This window comes from Carcharodon carcharias, chromosome 11 (genome assembly GCF_017639515.1).
Source record: "Carcharodon carcharias isolate sCarCar2 chromosome 11, sCarCar2.pri, whole genome shotgun sequence".
In the NCBI taxonomy this organism is placed as follows: Eukaryota; Metazoa; Chordata; class Chondrichthyes; order Lamniformes; family Lamnidae; genus Carcharodon; species Carcharodon carcharias.
This window is the reverse complement of record NC_054477.1, coordinates 27,457,862-27,482,481: the sequence shown is the minus strand read 5'-3', so window position 1 is coordinate 27,482,481 and position 24,620 is coordinate 27,457,862. Positions and strand designations below refer to the sequence as shown.

The following is a 24,620-nucleotide window of genomic DNA, read 5'->3' as shown; positions in this document are numbered from 1 at the left end:
TTATTTGGTTTTGATATTTATCCTGCGTGTCTTTTTAATTAACATTATCATTCAGTATAATAGATGAGGGGCTCAGCTATCTGACTGTTGTAGTTTTGCTTAAGGATCCCAGTAACTGTCTTTCCTTTTCAGATTCTGGAGCTAGCTTGCTGTGCACATTTCCAGCATTTCTGAGGTTAATTCCAGCTTTCTTACATTCATTTTGGTTTTTTTCAAACACATCTTTACTAAGCAAAATATGCCCATTGTCATTGTGATCTGCCACTCAAAAAAAAAATGCAGGGCCATGGGAGAAGAGTGGAATTGATTGGAGAGCTCCTGCAAAGGGCCAGCACAGGCATGATGGGCAGAATGGCCTCCTCCTGTGCAATATGATCCTATGGCACTATGACTGTTCCAAGTCAATTGAAAATTGCTTACCAGCTCAGTGAAACCCTTAATAACCTGTCGCTGCTTGAGATTGGTCTCTCCATCCAAATTGGCAGTCTCAATATGGCACAGTCCGTCAGGATCACTGGAGTACAGCAGCAGGATATCAGCAGGAATGATTTCATTGCATCGCAGGCGAACAAAATCCCCAACTTGAACTTCTTTCCAGTATTTTTCAACATACTTTTTCTCATCCCTTGAAAGAATGAATTAAACACACCAGTCAGTCACTTAAGTGTGGATACGCACCACACAGGTAAATACCTGCATGCATTTTAAGAGATGCATAAAATGTTTAGTTATGGCACTATTAAAGTTAGCTTCTTTGGCTTCAAATAACGCTCTGCAACATTAAATAAACATTCAAATAAATGCCTTAGAAAGTCGTTGTTTAGAAATAGAGGACAGAGAAATTGTGTGAGAACATGTTGAAAGGTTTGTCATGAATAATAAAGAATGCAACTTCAATGAATTTAATCTCTTAAATGATACAGGAATTTAAAACAAATTAAATAGATGGCATGCTACACACCAGACTTTTCACTATTCAGGAAGGCATCAAATAATTTCAGTATTTTATGGAAAGGACTTATTTTGCAGGGAAGGCAAGAGCAATGGTTAACCCATTTAATGGAAAGGTCAGTTAACTTTCACCAAGACCCAACTGAAGATATTAAACACAAAATAAGAACACAGTGCTTCTGTTTATCCGTCTTCATGAACCTTTAAAAAAAGTGTGGGGCCATGTGAATTAACTCAATTGTAGTTAACCAGTCCAGTTATACCAATTACAACTAGTTTCAAAGTCTCAGCTGTACATGCTGCCACGTCAGTGCTTCTGAAACTCTCTTGCTGCTGGTAGGAAAACATGTAATATGATTAAAGGCAGCCAGCTATTGCAACATAACCAGAAAAAAACCGTTCCCTCCAGTCAGACGGCACCGTGTGTGTGTTCCATGGAGAACGTTGAGAAGGTGCATTCATGAACAGTATAGTTCAAAATTCCATCCCTATTAGCTCCTGAAAAAGGACAGACTTCAAGGAGCTGTTTCTAAATTCTTATCTCATTTCACCCCCCACCATCTTGCCAACACCACTCACCTCCCCCCTTTTTTTTTGAAAGGGAGCCCAAAAGAAATCCGGGAGGGGTCGAAAGGCAGCAGGGGAGGCCGGGGCCAGTGGGGGGGGGGGGGGGGGTGCGCGAGAGGGGCCAAGGGAGAGGGAAACAGAAGTTCTCAACCTCAGAATGTCCAAAAGCATTCAGAGCCAATTACTTTTAAACTCTACCCAGCTCCTCACTACTTCTTTTCCTAGATTGTTTGTCTAACATGGCACCCAGAACAAACTTCCAATCCCTCTTGTTCAACTTCAGGAAGAACAAAGCCATCTTCAGTCCCTGTCATGAACTCCCCAGTTCGCCAACTCAGGGTCACAAACTCATCATCCTATTTGACCCTGAGCAAAGCTTCCAACCCCGTATCCACTTAGCCAGAAGGGGCTGCTTCTTCCACCTCTGTACCATACCCCAGCTCCACCTCCACCACCACCACCGCTTCTGCCGTCCTGCTGCTGAAAACCACATTCATGCTTTAGTCATCTCCAAACTCCACTATTCCAATATCCTTCCAGTCAGCCTCCCTGTGTCCACCATAGAAATAGAAATCATAGAAATTTATAGTACAGGAGGAGGCCATTCAGCCCATTCTGTTCACACCAGCTGACAAGTCACCATTCAGGCTGGTACCACCCTCTGGCTCTTGGTCCATTGCTTTGTAGGTTATGGCACTTTAAGTGCGTATATAAGTCCTTAATAAATGTTATGATGGTTTCTGCCTCCATAAACATTCATTCATCCAAAACTCTGGAGCCCAATGCAATTCCATCTTGTTCTTCTTTGCCATCGCCTCTCTGCTCGCTGACCTGCATTGGCTTCCAGTCATCTAACACTTCAGATTGAAAATTCTCATCCTCATGTTTTCAATCCCTTTATGACTTTATCTTTGAAACCTCTTCCAGCAATACAACATCAACGCCACCCTTTAGCCTCTGGACTTCAAATGGCCAGGGCAACAGGAATGTGAATATGCCCATTCCCCTCTGCGATTCTCTGAATCCCCATGGGCCTATGCTTTGGAATCCTCTCTGTAAACCTTTCTTCCTCTCCACCTTCAAACCCTTCTTAGAACCCACCTCAACGATTGAGCTTTCCATCACCGTTCTCCTGTAAGCTTCTTTTTTGGTTCAGCATCCATTTCTGTCTAATTACCTTTCAATTAAATGCTCCTTATTAGAAAGGTACTCAATTGTTGTTGCGCTCACTGTCAGCATTTCCAACAGCGTAGTACTCGCTCAGTACTGACGTGTCAGCCTAGACTATGTGCTCATTGAAGAGGGGCCTGAACCCATGACCCCTAGACTTAGACAGAAGTGTGCTTTCAGGGCCAAATCGAACACCTAAAAGATAAAAGGTAAGTTCTGATGCAAGTTCATCAACCTGAAATGTTAACTGCATTTTGCTCTCCTCAGGTGCTTCCTGACTTGCTGAGTGCTTCCAGCATTTTCTGTTTTTATTTCAGATTTCCAATATTCATGGTATTTTGCTTTCGGGTAAGTACTTTTATGTGTAGTTACTGTGGTAACGTAAGAAACGTAGCAGCCAATTTGCACACAAGGTCCCACAAACAGTAATATTACAAAGACTAGATATATCAGCTTCAGTGATTTTGATCGTGAGATACAAATTGATTAGGACAAACCCCTCTGCGCTTCTTTGAGTAGCGCTTTAGGATCCGTTGTGTCCTTCTGAGGGGGCAGACAGGGCCTCATCATCCAAAAGATAGCACCTCTGACAGTGTTGCACTCCCTCAGGACCAAACTCCAGTCAGGCTGGATTTTTGCACTCAAGTCGGACTTGAACAGACAACCTTCTGACTCAGAGGTGAAAGTGATATCCACTGAGCCACAGCTAGCACTGTAGCTCAAGCAGGCACTCTTTCACTTCATCAGCTTCACAGCGGCTTCAGTAAATCTAATACTGTGTGCAGTTAATTGCAGACTTGAGGTTAAAAATTAAAATGATCCCAAGCATCCATTGGACTAGCTTTAAATATTTGTTAACGAAATGACAGCATAGTTGTTGCTTTTGGCACACACGGTTCTAAGTTGGGTAGCGATGCCAAATTTCTAACAGTTTTTATTGCTGTTTCAAGTGTCTCAACGCAATTCAATTAGAAAGTTAGTTATTTGGAATTGTGCTAACTTATGTAAGCAAATATTCTTGCGTGGGTTTTAATGAATGGTGGTGGGAGACACATTGCTCATGTCCACAAACACATTAGACGCGGCACCACCACACTGATGAGTCGCATTCATTTCCAAATAACGGGGAGTATTTTCCACCAACAACTTATATTTATATAGCGCCTTTAACATCATGAAATGTCCTGCTTCACGGGACTGCTATAAAAACAAAGCATGCCACTGAGCCATGTAAGGTAATATTAGGTCAGGTGACCAAAAGCTTGGTCAAAGAGGTAGGTTAAGGAGTGTCCTAAAAGGAGGAAATTGAAGTGGAGAGGCGGAGAGGTGCAGGGAGGATATTCCAGAGCTTGGAGCCTGGGCAGTTGAAGGCATGGTCACCAATGGAAGAGGAAGAGGAGATGGAGATGGTTTTTGCTGTGAGTTAAGGCATGGGCAGGACAGTTCTTGATGATCAAGAAGTGGGAGATTAGTCGAGTCTAGAGGTAACAGAGGCATGGATGAAAACAGTGTAAAACATGAATGCACCATGTCACGAGCCAAATACTCCACCAAGCAGCAGTGTCCAGACAGCACAGGAAAGAAAAAAAAAGACTTAATGGTACATGGATATTATAATAAACTTCAGTAGCTCCCTAATATTATAAGGCCTTCAAGACTGCAATTAAAAAGTTTGCTGTGGCAAGTAAGAGTAACACACGTTTATAAGACCACAGGTCCCCTTCCCCATTAAGCCCTGTAGCTATCAAATCTACAAATATTGTTACAGGACGAAGAGATGCTCTGTGAACCATGCCCGTCTCTGAATGGTTAACACATACACAAACAGTCCTGTGACAGTGGATTTATTGAATAGAAATTATTGAATAAATGGAACATTGTGCTCATCATGAGGGTGTGCCGTTATTACAACATTAGGCTATTGATGATGTGCTTGGTGTAAGTTAACCACAGTGCCACTCTGAAGTAGACTGAACACACTGAAATAAAATGAAGCAAGGCATATGATCAACGCACAGTCCCGTTTCTTTACGCAGCCATCTTTTCCCCTCTTCCGTTCTCCTCCTGAACAGTACTGAATTCTGCAGTGAACCTCCAGCCTTCCATTATCTTGCCCACGTGGCCACTCACCATGTTCAATACCAAGTATTGAGCATTCCGATTGCCTTACTCGCGCGTGCGCGCGCGTTCCGATTCCCTTAGGAGCGCCCGCGCTCCGATTCCCTTAGACGCGCCCGCCCGCGCTCCGATTCCCTTAGACGCGCCCGCCCGCGCTCCGATTCCCTTGCCCGCGCTCGCGCGCGCTCCGATTCCCCCTCGCGCGCGCGCGCTCCGATTCCCCCGCGCGCGTGCGCTCCGATTCCCCCGCGCGCGCGCGCTCCGATTCCCCCGCGCGCTCCGATTCCCTTACCCGCGCGCATGCGCGCGCGCGCTCCGATTCCCTTACCCGCCCGCGTTCCGATTCCCTTACCCGCGCGCATGCGCGCGCGCGCTCCGATTCCCTTACCCGCCCGCGTTCCGATTCCCTTAGGCGCGCCCGCGCTCCGATTCCCTTAGACGCGCCCGCCCGCGCTCCGATTCCCTTAGACGCGCCCGCCCGCGCTCCGATTCCCTTGCTCGCGCGCGCGCGCTCCGATTCCCCCGCGCGCGCGCGCGCGCTCCGATTCCCCCGCGCGGGCGCTCGCTCGCTCCGATTCCCCCGCGCGCGCGCGCGCTCCGATTCCCCCGCGCCCGCCCGCGCTCCGATTCCCCCGCGCCCGCCCGCGCTCCGATTCCCTTGCCCGCGCCCGCCCGCGCTCCGATTCCCCCCCGCGCGCGCGCGCTCGCTCCGATTCCCCCCCGCGCGCGCTCGCTCCGATATTCCCCCGCGCGCGCTCGCTCCGATATTCCCCCGCGCGCGCTCGCTCCGATATTCCCCCGCGCGCGCGCGCTCCGATTCCCCCGCGCGGGCGCGCGCGCGCGCTCCGATTCCCCCTACCCGCGCGCGCGCGCGCTCCGATCCCCCTACCCGCGCGCGCGCTCCGATCCCCCTACCCGCGCGCGCGCTCCGATCCCCCTACCCGCGCGCGCGCTCCGATCCCCCTACCCGCGCGCGCGCTCCGATCCCCCTACCCGCGCGCGCGCTCCGATCCCCCTACCCGCGCGCGCGCTCCGATCCCCCTACCCGCGCGCGCGCTCCGATCCCCCTACCCGCGCGCGCGCTCCGATCCCCCTACCCGCGCGCGCGCTCCGATCCCCCTACCCGCGCGCGCGCTCCGATCCCCCTACCCGCGCGCGCGCTCCGATCCCCCTACCCGCGCGCGCGCTCCGATCCCCCTACCCGCGCGCGCGCTCCGATCCCCCTACCCGCGCGCGCGCTCCGATCCCCCTACCCGCGCGCGCGCGCGCGCGCTCCGATCCCCCTACCCGCGCGCGCGCGCGCGCGCTCCGATCCCCCTACCCGCGCGCGCGCGCGCGCGCTCCGATCCCCCTACCCGCGCGCGCGCGCGCGCTCCGATCCCCCTACCCGCGCGCGCGCGCGCGCTCCGATCCCCCTACCCGCGCGCGCGCGCTCCGATCCCCCTACCCGCGCGCGCGCGCTCCGATCCCCCTACCCGCGCGAGCGCGCGCTCCGATCCCCCTACCCGCGCGCGCTCCGATCCCCCTACCCGCGCGCGCGCGCTCCGATTCCCCTAACCGCGCGCGCGCTCCGATTCCCCTAACCGCGCGCGCGCGCGCTCCGATTCCCCTAACCGCGCGCGCACGCGCTCAGATTCCCCTAACCGCGCGCGCACGCGCTCAGATTCCCCTACCCGCGCGCGCACGCGCTCAGATTCCCCTACCCGCGCGCGCACGCGCTCAGATTCCCCTACCCGCGCGCGCACGCGCTCAGATTCCCCTACCCGCGCGCGCACGCGCTCAGATTCCCCTACCCGCGCGCGCACGCGCTCAGATTCCCCTACCCGCGCGCGCACGCGCTCCGATTCCCCTACCCGCGCGCGCACGCGCTCCGATTCCCCTACCCGCGCGCGCACGCGCGCGTTCCGATTCCCTTACCCGCACGCATTCCGAGTTCCTTACACACACACGCACGCATTCCGAGTTCCTTACACACACACGCACGCATTCCGAGTTCCTTACGCACACGCACGCATTCCGAGTTCCTTACGCACACGCACACGCACGCATTCCGAGTTCCTTACGCACACGCACACGCACGCATTCCAAGTTCCTTACGCACACGCACACGCACGCATTCCGAGTTCCTTACGCACACGCACACGCACGCATTCCGAGTTCCTTACGCACACGCACACGCACACACGCATTCCAAGTTCCTTACACATACACACGCATTCCAAGTTCCTTACACACACACACGCACACACACATGCTTTCCAAGTTCTTTACACACACGCATTCCAAGTTCCTTACACACACGCATTCCAAGTTCCTTACACACACGCATTCCAAGTTCCTTACACACACGCATTCCAAGTTCCTTACACACACACGCACACACACACACACACACACACGCATTCCAAGTTCCTTACACACACACACGCATTCCAAGTTCCTTACACACACACACGCATTCCAAGTTCCTTACACACACACACGCATTCCAAGTTCCTTACACACACACACGCATTCCAAGTTCCTTACACACACACACGCATTCCAAGTTCCTTACACACACACACACGCATTCCAAGTTCCTTACACATACACACGCATTCCAAGTTCCTTACACACACACACGCACACACACATGCTTTCCAAGTTCTTTACACACACGCATTCCAAGTTCTTTACACACACGCATTCCAAGTTCCTTACACACACGCATTCCAAGTTCCTTACACACACACGCATTCCAAGTTCCTTACACACACGCATTCCAAGTTCCACACACACACACACACACACACACACACACACACACACACACACACACACACGCATTCCAAGTTCCTTACACACACACACGCATTCCAAGTTCCTTACACACACACACGCATTCCAAGTTCCTTACACACACACACGCATTCCAAGTTCCTTACACACACACACGCATTCCAAGTTCCTTACACATACACACGCATTCCAAGTTCCTTACACACACACACGCACACACACATGCTTTCCAAGTTACGCACGCACGCAAACAGAGCCCAAACTGAGGCCATTCAGCCTGCTGTGCCTATGCTATCTCCTGTGGCAAGGAAGGCCATAGCAACAATGCATTACATTGCAAAGCTGCCTTTCTGACAATGTTCAATGCTCACTCAGCAAACAACTAAACTTCTTTGGTGCAAAGACATGTTTAAATGTTAATTCATGTCAGTCGTAACTACAAGATAGTAAACTTTATAGTAAACAAAATGTTTTTAGCCCTTACACAAGTCGTCATCCATTAACAGGGATTGGCTTGAAGTTTCATTCAGTTGTGGGTTCAGATAAACTGGTTTACAAACAAAATCTATCTTCAACAATTAGGTGATTATTTATTCATAACCTAATATGTCCTTCCACCACAACTTTTTTCCCCCCAAAAGTCATCTGGTAAATGAGATACAAGTGGACTGAGCATTCTGAAACCATGGGGAGAATTTTCTCCCCATCAGGCGGACCGGTCGGGAGCAGGGCTAATTGCCGCCTGCTATTGGCTGCGTACTGCCATTTTACATGGGCGGGCCTCAGTGTTTAGCGCTACCTGTTCGGGTGGGGGCAGGAGGGAGAGTCCGGGCCTGCGCAAAGAGCGCAGAAATCTCCGAGGAGATTATTCGGACATGTCCCCTCATGTGACCCGAACAGAAGATCAGGAAGACATGTGGTAATGTCCGGCCCCGCACACCGAACTTAAGATTCTGTCCCATGTGGGTTGCACCATGCAAGTGTTCAATTTTAGGTTATAATTACATCAGTTAAAATGTTTCCGCAATTCTTCAGTGGATTGCAAGGTGCACAGTAGTACGTTTGCAATGAGCAATTCACGAAGAAACCTGCAATCATTTTCTGTAGCCTATAAATAGCAGGTTGACAAGTTTGCTCATTTATAGTGAAGTCCACTTGCTCTGCACAAGCTAGCGCCACTGATCACGCCTTTATGTTGGGTGGACAAGAATCAACTCTATCAATACGCAAGTCATTTGTATTTGCAAGTCACGAAAGTGTGTGGCTTCTGAAACACATTATGCAACAGGGCAGCATTTATAGATCAACCATGATCTAATTGAATTGGTCTGAATGACCTACTCCTGTTTCTTAAGTTCCTATTTCATTGTATCCTGCCAGCAGCCTCGACTCAAAGCCTTTGTTTGAACAAAGAAAGGACTTATTACAATTTAATTTGCCACAAATGGAAAACATTTCAAGATTAGCTGAAAACTAGCGCATCAGTTCTTGGTGTTTCTTTCACAAAGCACCAGATTTCAGAATAATGACTTGTGACTCACTGCTTTTTCCATTCTCCGGGCACTGTTTTTGGAGGATTTCATTCCAGATTTATTCTCAATTATTACCAAATGTTACTGTCTATAGGTGGGTCAAGGCTTGGCAACATGCACCCATCTATTGCAAGAACAGGGAATAGTGTCAAGGAGCCGCTCACAGTCAGAGGTAGGGTTTGGAATTAAGATGAGGACAAAAAAAAAAATCGAGAGGAAAACTTGGCACTGAAGAGGCAACACAGACAGGAACAGGATGCTGAACATCTTGCTGTCGTTTTAGGAACCAAAGTAAAACCCATGGCAGGTACTATAAGGTTGACAGTGCAATACTAGATGTATTTCATGAGGATTAAAAGACTATTTGTACAACAGTAGTTTAAATGAATAACATTTCAGTCAATACCCCGTGGTGTTTATCCTGATGCTTTTAAGCCTAACTCTAAGATAGCCGTCAAAGAGATGACCTTCACTGCAAGGGATTTAAGTTAGAGGATGAGAATTTTAAATTTGAGGCAATGAGGAGCCACTAGATTCCTGAATGAAGCTCAACTTTGCAGATAATGGGTATGTAGATGTATTCACCCAACTTCACGTAAGGGGAAAAGCTAGAAAATTCTAAAAGCAATCTGGTTTCTAGCCATATGTTTCCCTCCCTGCCCTGAACCAGCCTCAGGATTTTAAAGGAATGGTGCATTACTATTCAGCTATTCCATCCCTATCGCTTTCAAGCACTAAGTGTGCACGCAGTAATAATCCCAATTTTTAGTTTTCTCATTCAGAGAGCCAGTGCAGCCATGATGGGCCAAATGGCCTCCTTCTGCAGTGTAAGGATTCTGCAATTTCTCTGCAAGCAGCTGTCAACAGACTGCAGGGGACAGGACAGGGGAAGTCCCCAAAAATATACCGGATAGAAATGGACCTGCACATTTGGAACTAAACTATAAATATCTATAAATATAACTAAAAAATCCCATAATCTCACATAAATAAGTGACGTTACCACACTGGGAGGAAAGAGATGTGCAACCTTGGAATGAATACCATCGTTCTACCCTCCAACTTTCCAGCCGAATGACTAATATTTAAACACAATCTGTCTCTAATGTGTGCGCTGTAAGATGTCCACTGCAATACTCAAAAGTCCAGAGTTTCACTGCAAAAATAGCTTCAATGGACTTAAATAAAAAAGGCCCTTCAATTCTTTAGTCATCTTCCATCATCATGAGTTTGTCTTACAAAGCCACTGACATCAAATGAAAAACAGGTGAAGAACTCCTGTACATATCTAATACCATCAATCAAAAAGGTCAACTTTAAATACAATCCTGGAAAATTGACAGGTGCTCTGACACACTGCAGAAACAAATTCTTAAGTGTTCCAGCAAAGCGCAAGTGAATTGCTCACAACCTTTCATAAAAATGAATTAAGAAAACAACATGACCTGTCAGTCATACGTCAGAGGGGCAATTTTCATCAGCCAGTGCGATTCAAGTGAAGAGTCGTGACAAGTACCCCCAAAGTGGAGACAGAGGGGGAAAGAAATGGCTCCGCATGGAATTCAGCCTGTAAAGAGTGACCACTGTCAAAGGCCACCAGCTTCTTAGTGCCTCCGAGACTCGGGTGCTGAATCATCGTTTGAAACAAGGTAGGGTGGGGGAGCGGGTGAGGTGGGGAGAAGCACCAGCACCATTTGGTTCTAGCCTCATGCTGTGCTTGCCAATTTGAATCCTATCAAATCACTGATGGATTAGTTGCTGGGGGGAGAAATTTATTTGGTAACATAAACATGGAAATGAAAATTTCTAATTTGCGACTCAAGAATAAATCTCTCACGAATGTTTCTTTAACAGCAACTCAACAGATTTTTCTTTTTTTGAAACGGTAACAGAATGGCGCAGCACTGCAGGGGCTCATCAATAATGTGCTCAGCAACAATTATTAAGAAACATATTCTTGTTAACCCTTGTTAATCTTGTTAAATTCATCTTCAAGAAACCTCTTAAGAAATAGGACAATAACATTTATTCCACAGGTCAATTTAAAACCACAAACGAAAAGTAGTAATATTCTGTATTATTCTAGCACTTGCTTTGTATACACACTACAGAATAGTGCAGACAGACACAATTGTAACAAGGGCACCTGTCTCAGGATAGCTGACCTTGATGGTTGCTGGGTATGCATGGAGTCTGGTGGCACTACACCACATGAGCCACATTTCCCAAAGCCTTATTGCTGGTTTCAATAAAATTGCCTCAGCAAGCGATAGTTAACTTCATTAAAATTCTTCAGTAAAAGCAGCGTTCCAAGCATCAACCCTTTATTCACTGTTTTCTGACATACTTTGGCAATGGGGCTACTGACCTTCCTTTCCTGCATACCCGCTCCCCACCTCCCCCACCAAAGTGTTGCATCTGTGAAAACACAGACATGGGTGTTAAAGAAAAAACCCATGACCACCTTTGATCAATTCCTTGAAGCCAATCCAAGAATCATGTAGTTTAAAGCAGATTTATAACTTGGGCCTTCTGCAGATCAGGGGTAATGGAGGGGTAGCAAGGTACATACAGCCAATACAAAAACAGAACTACCTGGAAAATCTCAGCAGGTCTGGCAGCATCGGCGGAGAAGAAAAGAGTTGACATTTCGAGTCCTCATGACATGTTCTGTTGAAGGGTCATGAGGACTCGAAACGTCAACTCTTTTCTTCTCCGCCGATGCTGCCAGACCTGATGAGTTTTTCCAGGTAATTCTGTTTTTGTTTTGGATTTCCAGCATCCGCAGTTTTTTGTTTTTATACATCCAACCAATGATGTACTTGTGAAGTCTAGTCATTGTTATAAGGTAGGGAACATGGCAGCCAATTTGTGTACAGCAAGCTCCCACAATTTTTCTAAATAGTGCCATCTGATCTTTTACATCCATCTGGGCAGGCACTTGGGGCCTCGGTTTGAGGTCTTATCCAAAAGATGGCACCTCTGACAGCACAGCACTCTATCAGAACAGCACTGGAGGGTCAGTCTTGATTTTTGTGCAGGGGAAAAAAAAAACAAATGACAAACACACTAGTTAACTTACCATTTAAAAAAAAAGAGGCGCCAATAAATTGGACAAGGCTGCTCGATATTTGGCTATCTAGCCGAGTTTGAGCTGCAACATGAGCTTCAGTGGTAGGTTTGTCAGGGCACAAACAGGCAGTGACTCCATCAAATCCATCGATCGCAGCTGAGGGCTACAACTGATCTCAGCATTCCTGAATTGATTAACAATGAAAAAATACTAGCCAAGGTTCCTGCTCCTAATCTCTACGCTCAGTGATTTGTGCTGGAATGTGCAGTGTGTGGATGATAGGTGAGAACAGGAACAGGCTTGGCTTTATTGCCTTCCATGACCAACAGCAACTTGCATTTATATAGCACCTTGAAGGTAGGCACTTCACAGGAGTGCAACTGGAAAAAAATTGCCAGCAAAGCACATAAGGACTGACCGCTATCCAGCTCTACTTGTCCCACCCTCCCCTTAAACCAGCTTATATTTCACCTCTTTTCTATTTTTACTTAGTTCCGTTGAAGGGTCATTCGGACTCGAAACGTTAACTGTGTCCCTCTCCGCAGATGCTGCCAGACCTGCTGGGTTTTTCCAGGTATTTTTGTTTTTGTTTTGGATTTCCAGCATCCGCAGTTTTTTGCTTTTACCACATAAGAATTAGGGCAAGTGACCAAGAGAAAGGTATTCAGGAGGAGAGGCAGAAAACTTTAGGGAGGGAATTCCAGAGCCTAGAGCCTGAGCAGCTGAAGGCACAGTCGACAATGGTGGGCTGGAGGAAATCAGGGATACACAAGTTGTTCCTCCAATTTTAACCTCGAGTACTTGAAGGATTGTAGGAAGTTAGAGATAGGGAGGGTCAAAGCATGGAGGAGATTGAACACAGGAATGAGTATTTTAAATCTGAGATGCTCCTGTTATAGAAGTCAATATATTTCAATGAGCAAAGGACTAACACACTGAGGTCATATCTGAAGAGTTGCCATTGTGCCAGTTAACAGGAGGCTGCTAGTGCCCGTAAAGCTGTACCTCAGCACAGGTCACTGCCTTCAGAAAAGAAAGATCAGAGTAAATTAAAGCAAAATAGATTTAACAGATAACATTGTGCATTTAACAATTCACTGGATGTGCTTTGGCTGTTCTGCCTAGTTCAATAATGATCAAACAGTACTGCAGTAGGATCAGAACCATCAATATAACTTTCAAAGCACTATTGTCCACAGTACTTGCAGATAAGCTACCAGAAACTCCAAGAAAGATATAATTGCTGTAACACAATTCACTGGATATGCTATAGCTGTTCTTCCTAGTTCAATAATGATCAAACAGTACTGCATTAAGGTCAGAACCATCAATATAACTATATTCCAACTAGGCACTTTACAGCCTTCTGGACTGAATATTGAGTTCAACAATTTTAGATCATGAACTCTCTCCTCCATCCCCACCCACTTTCCAATCGCCCTTTTTTCCAAATATTTATATAGATTTTTCTTTTCCCACCTATTTCCATTATTTTTAAATGTATTTCCATCCATTGTTTTATCTCTGCCTTTTAGCCTATTTCAATCCATTCCCCCCACCCCACCACCACTAGGGCTATCTGTACCTTCATTATTACATTCCTTAGATAATATCACCACCGTCAACACCTCTTTGTCCTTTTGTCTATGACATCTTTTGGTTATCTCCACCTATCACTGGCCCTCTATCCAGCTCTACCTGTCTACCTCCCCTTAAACCAGCTTATATTTTGCCTCTTTGCTATTTTTCCTTAGTTCTGTTGAAGAGTCATACAGACTCAAAACGTTAACTGTGTTCCTCTCCACAGATGCTGTCAGACCTGAGAGTTTTTCCAGGTATTTTTGTTTTGGATTTCCAGCATCCACAGTTTTTTGCTTTTAACTATTAAAACACTATTGTCCACAGTACTTGCAGGTAAGCTACCAGAAACTCCAAGATAGATATAATTGCTGTAACACTGGCACCATACCTATACAACAAGGGTAAAATCAGAAAAAGTAGTCATTTATTTGGTATACATGTATATAGTTGTCCTGATCAATATTTATCATTTACCCTCAATAAACACCTAAAAACAATTATCCATGGCTGTTGATGGGTGCTAGCTGTGTGCAGATTGGCTGTCATGGCAACAACTTGTATTTACATTGTGTCTTTGCCATAACAAAACGTCCAAAGAGCTTCCCAGAAACATTACAGAACAAAAACTAGAAACCGAACTAGACCAGCCTGGACCAGTGTATGGGCTTGGAGGGGAGCTTGCTGCTGGTGGTGTCAACATGAGACTACTGCCCTTGGCCCCCTAGGTGGCAAAGGTCACAGGTTTGGAAGATGCTGTCAAAGGAGGCTTGGCAAGTTGCTGCATCTTGTAGATGGTACATGCTGCTGCCTCCGTGTGTTAGTGGTGGAGGGAGTGAATGTTTGGGGGTGGGGTGCCAATCTAGTGGGCTGCTTTGTCTTGGATGATGTTGAGCTTCTTCAATGTTGTCGGAGCTGCACTCATCCAGGCAAGTGGGGAGTATTCCACCACACTCCTGACTTGTGCCTTGTGGATGGTGGACAGGATTGTGAAGTCAGTAGGCTGCAGAATTCCCAGCCTCTGACCTGCTCTCCTAACCACAGTTGAGCTCCAGTTAAATATCTGGTCAAAGATGAGCTCCCAGGATGTTGATAGTGCGAAATTCAGTGACGGTAATGCCACTAAACATCAAAAAGAACTATTCTCTCTTGTTTGTGTGGTAAATGTTTTACTTGCCAGTTATCAGCCTGAGCCCATCTTGCCCTGTCCCACTGGCAGAACAAACCAAATGATGGTTGTGGAGGAGTCTGGTACATTGATTGCAAGACATGATTCAATGAGTATAACTATTGTCAGGCTGTTGCTTGACTGATTTGTCAGGAAACTCTCCCAATTTTGGCACAAATCCCCAAACGTTAATAAGGAAGGCTTTGCAGGATCGACTGGGCAGGATGTGAATTTGTTGTTGTTTCTGATGTCTAGGATAATGCTAGGGGGTCCATCCAGTTTTATCCTTATTCACCCTTTCCATAATGGTTTTGACACAACGGAGTAACTCACCAGGCCATTTAGTTCAGAGTCAACCACACTGTGGTGGGTGGGTCGTGAGTTACATAGAGGCCAGACCGAGTAAGGACAGCAAATTTCCTCCTTCAGAGAAAATCAGTGAACCAGATGGGTTTTTATGACAATCCAGTAATTTTGTGGTTACTCCATATGAGACTAGCTTTACATTCCTAGCTTTAGTACTTAATTGAATTTAAATTCCACCAGTTACCAGGGTGGGATCTGAGGTTGTCCCCCCAGAGCATCAGCCCAGCCTCTGGATTACTAGCCCAGTAACATTATGCTACCATTCCTTTTAGCAGGAGGGAAGAAAACTGTTGCAATTTTATTGCCTTATAAAGCCACATTAGCATGTCTCTTTTAAAAAAAACTGTCAAATCAAAGGTCAAGCAATACATTGGAAGGAAATGCATACAGTTCATGCCTCTGCTTTTGAGGTATACCACAGAGCAATAGTCATGAACATAGCATAACCAATCATCGTATAAGTACATCACAACTGTGGTGTCAATTTTTTGTACAGCAACATTGAGCAGTGTGTAGATATAACCAACTCATTGCTCGCTAGTTCTGTGGGCAGGTTAGTTTAACCACAAACTATCATCCTCTTTATGTAGAAGGATTAGGAAGCGTACGAGTGATCTAGAACTCAACTAATAATTCACAATTAAAGAAACTTCTAGGTAACAAAAGTGTATGTAGGTTCCTTCATAATGATGTTTAATTAAATCGACAGTCCACCATTATTACAGTACGACTGTAAAATATCTTTCCTATTGCTTTTGAAACCCATGTCATGATATTAATAAATGATTTTAGTGGATGTATTACTTACTGCAAATGTTCAACTTTTTGTAAAATCATTTATTACTTATAGCAACTTGCTTTGTTTTTTTCGAAAATCGGCATTACTTTCAGTATGAGAAAGGCAAGGAAGTGTTCAGCCGAGTGATGTATGGAGGAAGCAGTATAACTCATGTTGCAGAATATCAAAGTGTTGGGGAAAATCATCCACATGCTTCCTCAGCAGAAACAGTCCTTCTTTTAAGCTTTCCCCAGTGCTGAACAATCTGTTGGCAGGACCAAAGCCACAACCAGTACTGAGTCCACTATCTCAATTCCTATCATAAGCCTGCCCACAGGATCGATAAAGGCAAGGTAAAACGTGGCACGATCCTTACATTCGGATGATGAAAAAAACACCCCTCACATTGACCACTGTGTTTTTGTGAATGAGGGAACGGACACACTCCCTGTGGGAAGAGGTGAAAGACAGCAACAAATCACGCGAGCCATTCTTGCCTGCTTTTCGCACAAAAAAGTTATAGGAAGTCAATCATGTAGAGCCCCGGAGCCAATCTTCCAGCACGATTAGAAAAGATTTCCAGCCGCAACTCGCTATTGAAAAGACTTCTCGCAGCTGATGCAGAATGACATTCAGCCTCAGTGAAATTCTTTGGTATTGTAGTTTAAAATTAAGTTAACAAATGTAAAAAGGAATATTAACTGATTACCCTTCTGTGACGTGCCTTGGTACTTTCGCTATGTTCAAGGCAACATCACATTGTTGCAATGCAAATTCAACAAGCTCACAGAGTAACGTCATTATTCATGAGGCGGAGGTTGGTGGGGGCTGCAGAAAAAGAGCAGGAGCCACCTTAAAACTATGGTACAGCAATATTCTCCAGCAAGTGGCTTCAAGAGGAGCAACTGCTTACAACTCAAGAGTTTCAAACTGCATTCAGAATAAGTGCTATTCAACAAGGCTGGCTGCTGGGTTTAAGTTCAATACGTCAAGTTGTCATGGATTAAATGCATGGCGTCAGAAGAAAAACATAACTAAAGAAGGAGGCGGGGGGTGGGGGGAATGGAGGGAGTGAAGGAAGGCGAGCCGATTTTGTAACCTTGAACGATCTAACAAAAATATAGTTACTCAAAAGCTTTTTAAAAATTGACAACTTTTCTAAGCTTTCTATAAAACTCGTTAAGACTGCGGAGTGTATGTTATGGGCGGATGCTGCGTGCACCATAAGGCAGACAATAAAAAATAAGACACATTTGAATTACGTGGCTCTAGTTCTGCACACACCTAAATGAGATTCCATACTTTCTCGTCAGAGGGAGCGGCCAAGTAATTTCCAATATTTCATCTCCACAAACGTGGGAAATGTATTTCGTATCCTAGATGTTACCAACAAATTAAATTTATATAGTGCTTTTATCCCAAGACACCATCCAAGAGCAATATGAATAAAAACATTTTCGGCATTTTTTGACATTGAAACATAGAAGAGGGGTTGGGTGAGGGGTTGGGGGGCGGAATCAGGAAAGATGACCAAAAGCTTGATCAGAGATTGGCTTTTTTCACAGCATCTGTAAACAGCACTTGCTCCGAATGCAGTTTGAAACTCTTGAGTTGTAAGCGGTTGCTCCTCGTGAAGCCACTTGCTGGAGAATATTGCTGTACCATAGTTTTAAGGTGGCTCCTACTCTTTTTCTGCAGCCCTCACCAACCTCCGCCTCATGAATAATGACGTTACTCTGTGAGCTTGTTGAATTTGCATTGCAACAATGTGATGTTGCCTTTAACATAGTGAAAGTACCAAGGCACGTCACAGAAGAGTAATCAATTAATATTCCCTTTCACATTTGTTAACCCTCATTTTAAGCTACAATACCGAAGAATTTCACTGAGGCTGAATGTCATTCTGCATCAGCAATGAGAAGACAGGTAAAGATAGAGAGGGGGAATTCTGATGATCAGGGCCAAGGCAAGCGAAGGAGCGGCTGCCAGTGGTGGAACGATTAAAGTCAGTGATGCACAAGAGGTCGGAATTGGAGGAATGTCGAGATCTTGAAGACTGGTAGAGCTGGAGGAAACTGCACAGATAGGGAGGGGTGAGGCAAATGGAGGGAATTTGAAAGGAAGGATGACGATTTTAAAGCTGAGGAGTTTTCAGACAGGAAACCAATGAAGGTCAGAAAGCATAGGGGTGAATGAGATTTGGAGAAAGTTATGGTAGAGGGAGCAGAGGTTTATGGATGAGCAGAGGATTATGAATGGTAGAAGATGGGAGAACATTGGAATGGTCATCTAGGGGTAACAAAGGCACGGATGAGGGTTTCAGCAGGTGAGTTATGGGGAGGTCAGGCTCGAGCGATGTTATGGAGACGGAATAGACAATTTTCTTAATGGTCAGAGGTCTACAGCACAGAAAAAGGCCCTTCGGCCTATCAAGTCTGCGTTGGTCAAACGAGTGCCTAACTATTCTAAGCCCATTTTCCAGCACTAGGCCCATATGCCTTGTATGCCACGGCATCACAAGTGCACATCCAAACGTTATGAGAGTTTCTGCCTCTACCACCCTTTCAGGCAGTGAGATCTTCCTCACATCCCCTCACCTTAAATCCTGGTTATTGATCCTTTCACCAAGGGGAGAAGTTCCTTCCTGTCAACCCTATCTATGCCCCTCAATTTCACACACCTCAATCATGTCCCCCCTCAATCTCTTCTGGTCCAGGGAAAATAACCCCAGTCTATCCAATCTCGCCTCATCATTAAAACTCTCCAGCCCAGGCAATATCCTGGTATATCTCCTCTGCACTTCTATAACGCGGATTCCAGAATTGCATGTAATACTCTAGCAGTGGCCTAACCAGAGTCTTATACAGTTCCAGCATAACCTCCCTGCTCTTACATTCTATGCCTCGGCTAATAAAGGCAAGTATCCCATATGCCTTCTTAACCACCTTATCTACCTGTCCCACTACCTTAAGAGACCGGTGGACATGGACAGCAAGGTCCCTCTGATCCTTGGTACTTCCCAGGGTCCTACCATTCACCTTATATTCCCATGCCTTGTTTGTCCTGCTCAAGTGCATTGCCTCACACATATCCGGATTACATTTCATTTGCCACTGATCAGCTGTTAAGCGGCCAGAAACTCAACTCAGGGGCAAACACAATACCGAAGTTACATACGGGTCTTAAGCCCAAGACACTTACCAGGGCTGAGAACGGGAGACAAGGACAGGGACCAAATACAATGGCTTCAGTCTTTCCAATATTTATATGTCAATAATATGATTCTTTTTACACACGAGATGCTATAAATGTTAGTGTATGTTAACAAGTGATGACACACATAATCAGACTGCGAGTCAAATAATAGTTACCAATTTATTTAAGTTCTTAGAATGTTTGATTAAATTGAACTTTTACCACAATAGATACTTTTTGGGTTTTCCTTCCTTCCCTCAACATTCCACACCGAATACTCAGTCACTATAGAATTCTGAAAGAAATGTTTCTAATTTAACCAAGCTTTTTATTTATGAATTGGAGAGCCTGCATTTCTAGAAAACTAATTTCGAAAAGACAAGACCAACAAGTTATACACACACGAGGCTCCTAAAAATTAAGAAACTTAAATAAATCGTCAAGGCCACAAGTGCTGGACACTGCTGAGGCCAAAAAGATGAGGCTTTATGGCAAGTTAAACAAGGTTAGCATTGAAGCGATACTGAGCTTAGGTTGTGAACGTATGTAAATTGTCCATGGTAAGAGGGGGAAGAGCGATGTAGAAAAATTTATTGGAACAGTAAGAAAATGGGAAAGAGTGAAAAAAGGGAGAGGGAGAGAGGGAGATAAAAGGCAGAGAGAAAGAAAGAGGGGACTGGATTTAACAGGGCACCACAGTCCCTGCGCCACAGCTAAAAAGTCAAGGGTGCCCACCAACCGCTGCACTGCACAGATTTAGCTGGCCGCGAATGGACTTAAGGCAGGACTTCCACCTCTCAGCAACAGGAAGTACTGCCTCAGAGAGCTGTTGGCCAGTCAGAAGCCAGCAGCTGTCCAGTAACTGCCGCATCGCCAGGCATGGTGGTCACTGCCAGTACTGCAGTAAGGGCCCATGTGGTGGCGAGCTGTGCTAGAGCTGGGATGTGAGGTTAAGTGTGGGGGTCTTGCCAGATCCAAGCTGGCAGGCAAGAGGGGATTGGGGTAGAAAGGCTGGGGGAGGGGAACCTGGGAGGGGGTTACACCTCCGAAGAGGCAAGGAAGCCCTTGCCCACTTAAGGGCCTGAATTATCCCATGGGCAGGCGAGCTGTCCAACAGCACCGCCCCCACCCCCTTGCTGACAAAACTGCAGTGGGGCTGGGAGGCAGCGAGTACGGCACCCACTCCATTTAACAGTGTTCCCCCATCCCCCTCGCCTTCAAACCCGTCGATGTAGGACAGTGTGTGTTAAATCCAGCCCAGAGAGCGAGCACATGCCTGCACACAAAGAGGAGGAGAAAGAAATAAACTGGCAAAGTAAGGAGGAGAGAGAAGGGGGAAGAAAAAGGATAACGAGAGAAAAAGATTGAGGCCACGAATGTGCTAGCACAGATTCAGCCCGAGATTCAAAATTATTATATTTCATTTTACTATAAACTAAGATCTGAAGAATTTTAGTTCAGGTTTTCAAATAAGCTAGATTTCACAGAAGGACCATGACCATGTGTTTATCTTTACATAAATTACACAGTGAGGTGTTCAGTAAATGTGTTGTGGAATGCCTTTTAAGCTCCCTGATGCACCTGGGATATCGTTATCCTTTCTGGGGGCTATTTTGTCTTGTTTAAATCACAGCGAGAATAGTCAAAAAAAAATAGAGAAAGGAAAAACATCAAATGTGCAGATCTCTCCATTCACTTTTCCAAAGCTTTCCCAGTTGCTGGTATGTGAATGAGCACACCTCCAGTAACAAAACCAAACCAAGGGAAATGCTATTAGTACCAAACAATCACGGGTTATCATTCATCTGAACTTTCAACTGCTGTGTTCCCCCAACTCCTCTTCTCCTCATCAAACAAAAGGTTAAAATGTGTAAAAGATGCAAGGTTGATGATTTGCTGCCTTACAGGAAGTGCAGGATAAATTACCACAAATCACAAAACAAAAGTAAAAATACCTGGAAAAACTCAGCAGGTCTGACAGCATCCGCGGAGAGGAACACAGTTAACATTTCGAGTCCGTTTGACTCTTCAACAGAACTTTTTTTTTTTTGCTTTTACCACAACTCACAAGTTGTCAACAAAACGCTCCTTGGTCCGGATGTAATGATTCTCTGCAACAGCCCTGTGAATCCTATTGAAACACGTCGTTTTTATTTGAAACCACAATTTCCTCACCAGTTATTTAGAGATAGATAGCACGGCTGGATCCTTTATCCAGAAAAATAACAATATTACAATGCAATGAGGGTCAAATTTGTCTTGGATTGGTCAAATCCAGATGAAGCCAATAACCTGCCAGCTCTCAAGCTACACACAGCAGTGCTCCAACCACTGCCAAAATTAGACTTTAAATCCCTAGCATGTTAGAACGTGAAAGTATACGTTCAGAAGAGCAAAAGGCAAAACCTGCGCTGGTATCAAGGAGTTCTTCAAGCAAGAAGTGATAAATGTGCGAATTAGGCTATTGGGTGAAGGCAAAACTCCAATAATTAATCTGTAAGATGGGCTTTTCTCATTTGTACGTCTTGTGGTACAAATATCAAGCGAAGGCATGGTTGAGTTTGACTGCAATAGCTCCCCCCCAACCCAAGTATTTACTGGCCCACCAAGGTACAGTAGCTATATTATCAACGTAGGGTCATAATCTATCAAATGATGAAGCATCCTCCACACCATGTACAAACCCGTCAAGCTGGGCTGGATGCCTTACATGACCATAAACATATAAAGATAATGGACCGTAACCTCAGAACTCACCAGTGTCGGAGTTGAGGAGTACCCCAAAGATGCGCTGGGGAATCCCTCTGGGAGGTTCCCAGGTAAAGGTTTGCATGGCAATTGCCCAGAAGTGCACACTGCCCCTGGGCAATTGCGTTGCGCTGGGAACCATCTGAAAATGCAATTTAAATTGCAAACTTCAGATGGTGCCACCAGGGTTATAGCAATAGCTACCCAGAAAAAGTTAGAAGAATATACGTGGGTAGGTATTATAAAGACCCAGACCGATCCCCCTTGACTAAGCTCGAGAGAGTGCGAGAGAACCACTAATTCTCTCTCACTACAGATGCTATCAGACCAACTGAATATTTCCTGCTTTTACTTCAGATTTTCAGCATCTGCGGTAATTTGAGTGTGTGTTGTGCTAGAGAAAAATACTGTTGCAGATTTGATGGGCCAAATGGCCTGTTTTTGTACTGGAACATTCTATGATTGTAAAAGGATTAAGAAATACCTGGTGTGAAATCATGCATCCAAGTGCATATCTGTCTCTTATTACTATATTTGTGCAATTAACCAAAAAGTATTAGAATAGCCAAGAATTAAGTTGACATTCTGACTTCCACAAATACAAGAGTTGCAACCACCTTAGTTAGGTAACCTTATGCTAAGTGTAGTATAACTCCAGCTTTAAGCCCAGGCACTTTAATGGAAAATTAATAAGCTTACATTAACCCTTTTAAATGGAGCGTCAGCATTGGCTCAGTGGGTAGCATTCGCATCTCACAGTCAGGGTTCAAGTCCTGTTTCAGAGACTTCAGAAACCTAGATGGACACATCCAGTGCAATACTGAGGGAATGTTGCACTGTCGGAGAAGCCATCACCCTGGTTGAGATCAACTCTGCTAACTGAGGCCCTGACATCCCTCTCAAGTGACACAAAATATCCCGTGGCACTATTTCGAATAAGAACAGGGTGTCCTAGCAGACAATTACCACCATTGGCCCCCAACCCCCAGGTCAACATTATTAAAGTGGTCACTATGGAGCTTGCTGTGTGCAAATTAGCTGCTGTTTTCCCTAAGTTACATCAGTGAGTACACTGCCAAAGTGCTTTTTTGGCTGGAAAGCACTTTGGGGTGTACTGAGGTTGTGAAAGAAACTATATAAATGCAAATCTTTCTTATTACGAGGGAAGCACAGCTCCTGACCATTCTCGCAATATTAAAAATTAACCAGTGGGAAATCGTGTGTTCTGTGCTGGTGTTCAAGCCAATAGTGTGGAACACATCTTAGAGCTCAGTGCAAGGTACAGTCAGCAGTATAACTCAGTCTTCCAATTTCTTAACCCGTTTTACACATACTAGTTTGGGACCAGTGTCCATAAAGCAAATACAGCTTAAACATTTGTAATTGGTGTTTGGTAGGAAGTTGAGGTGAAGGAAAAAATAATGCAATATATAGCATAAAGATCACATTCCTCCCTCTTCTGGCCCAGCTTCAATTCTGTGTACTGCCTCTTTCGTTTAATATAGATAAGCAAGGCATAAATAGCAGAAGAAACAGGAAGGTGTGGCATTTCAAAGAATGAGTCCTACCTCAAAGTTGTGCAGCTACTATCAATAGCAATGCAAGTATAAACCGATTACAAGGATTGTCTCTGGGCCACAGTTCAGCAACACAATTGCACAATACCAAATAGGCTCTGAAGGAACTTAAAAATCATTCCAACAAACTACCACTCTCCATTTTAATACAAACATCCATGGTGCTCCTCCCATGCTTAGGGCATTTATCGAGTGAACATCTGAGCCAGATAGATCAGGAAGAGTCCAGTTTCGATCCCTCATCTCAGATGGGTTATTTGATACCAGGCCAGGCTTCCAGTAAGAGGCAGTAGAACTGAGCTTGGCTCCTGTGGAGGATCAATTACAGTTTCTACTCCCTATTACCCTTCAGCAACACCTGTTGAAATTCCAAGCGACCTACCCAGTGATGTTGAGAGAAGAGGGATACCCGGTCCAGTTTCGAAAGATATGCAATTTGGAGAGAAACTCAGAGGCAGTGTTCCCATGGAATTGTTGCTCCTGTCTTTCTCACTTGATGGCACGACTTATGCCTGTTTCCTGATGATTTGGGAGGAGGCTGTTAGAGCAATAATTGATTAGGTAGATTCATCTGTTTTTTTTAAATATATGGATAGGATACTCCTGAGCGATCTGCATTTCCAGTGGCCATAGCTTTACTGGAACAGCTGAGCTAGGCTAGTGGCTCTCTCTATCTACGGCAACGCTCTGATTCCAAAGCAACCAGATAAATGAAGATAGGGAAAGATGTGTAAAGCATTATAGGCACATTCCAAACAGTCACACATAAACTAAGTTACTTTGAAGTGGATTTACAGTTTTTTTTTTTAAAAACACAGGCACTCCCCAGTTATAATTGTTCCACAATTGGTGGCCATGCCTTCAATTGCCTAGGCCCCAGTATCTGAATTGCCCCCCTACACCCCTCCACCTTAAATACTTCTTGAAACCTCTCTCTTCCACCAAGTCCTTGCTCATCTGACTTAATATTTCCTGATGTGGATCGATGTCATACTTTGTTTTGTAATACTCCTGTGAA

At 45.5% G+C, this 24,620-nt stretch overlaps 1 protein-coding gene across 1 annotated transcript in view; it reads right to left on the bottom strand.

Moving 5' to 3' along the window:
* atp10a (ATPase phospholipid transporting 10A) overlaps positions 1–24,620 on the bottom strand; it is a 173,934-nt gene that overhangs the window by 125,714 nt on the left and 23,600 nt on the right. The window contains exon 2 of the mRNA XM_041198658.1: positions 421–625. Within this exon, the coding sequence (XP_041054592.1) occupies positions 421–625 (205 nt within the window). The remainder of the gene's footprint in view (positions 1–420; positions 626–24,620) is intronic.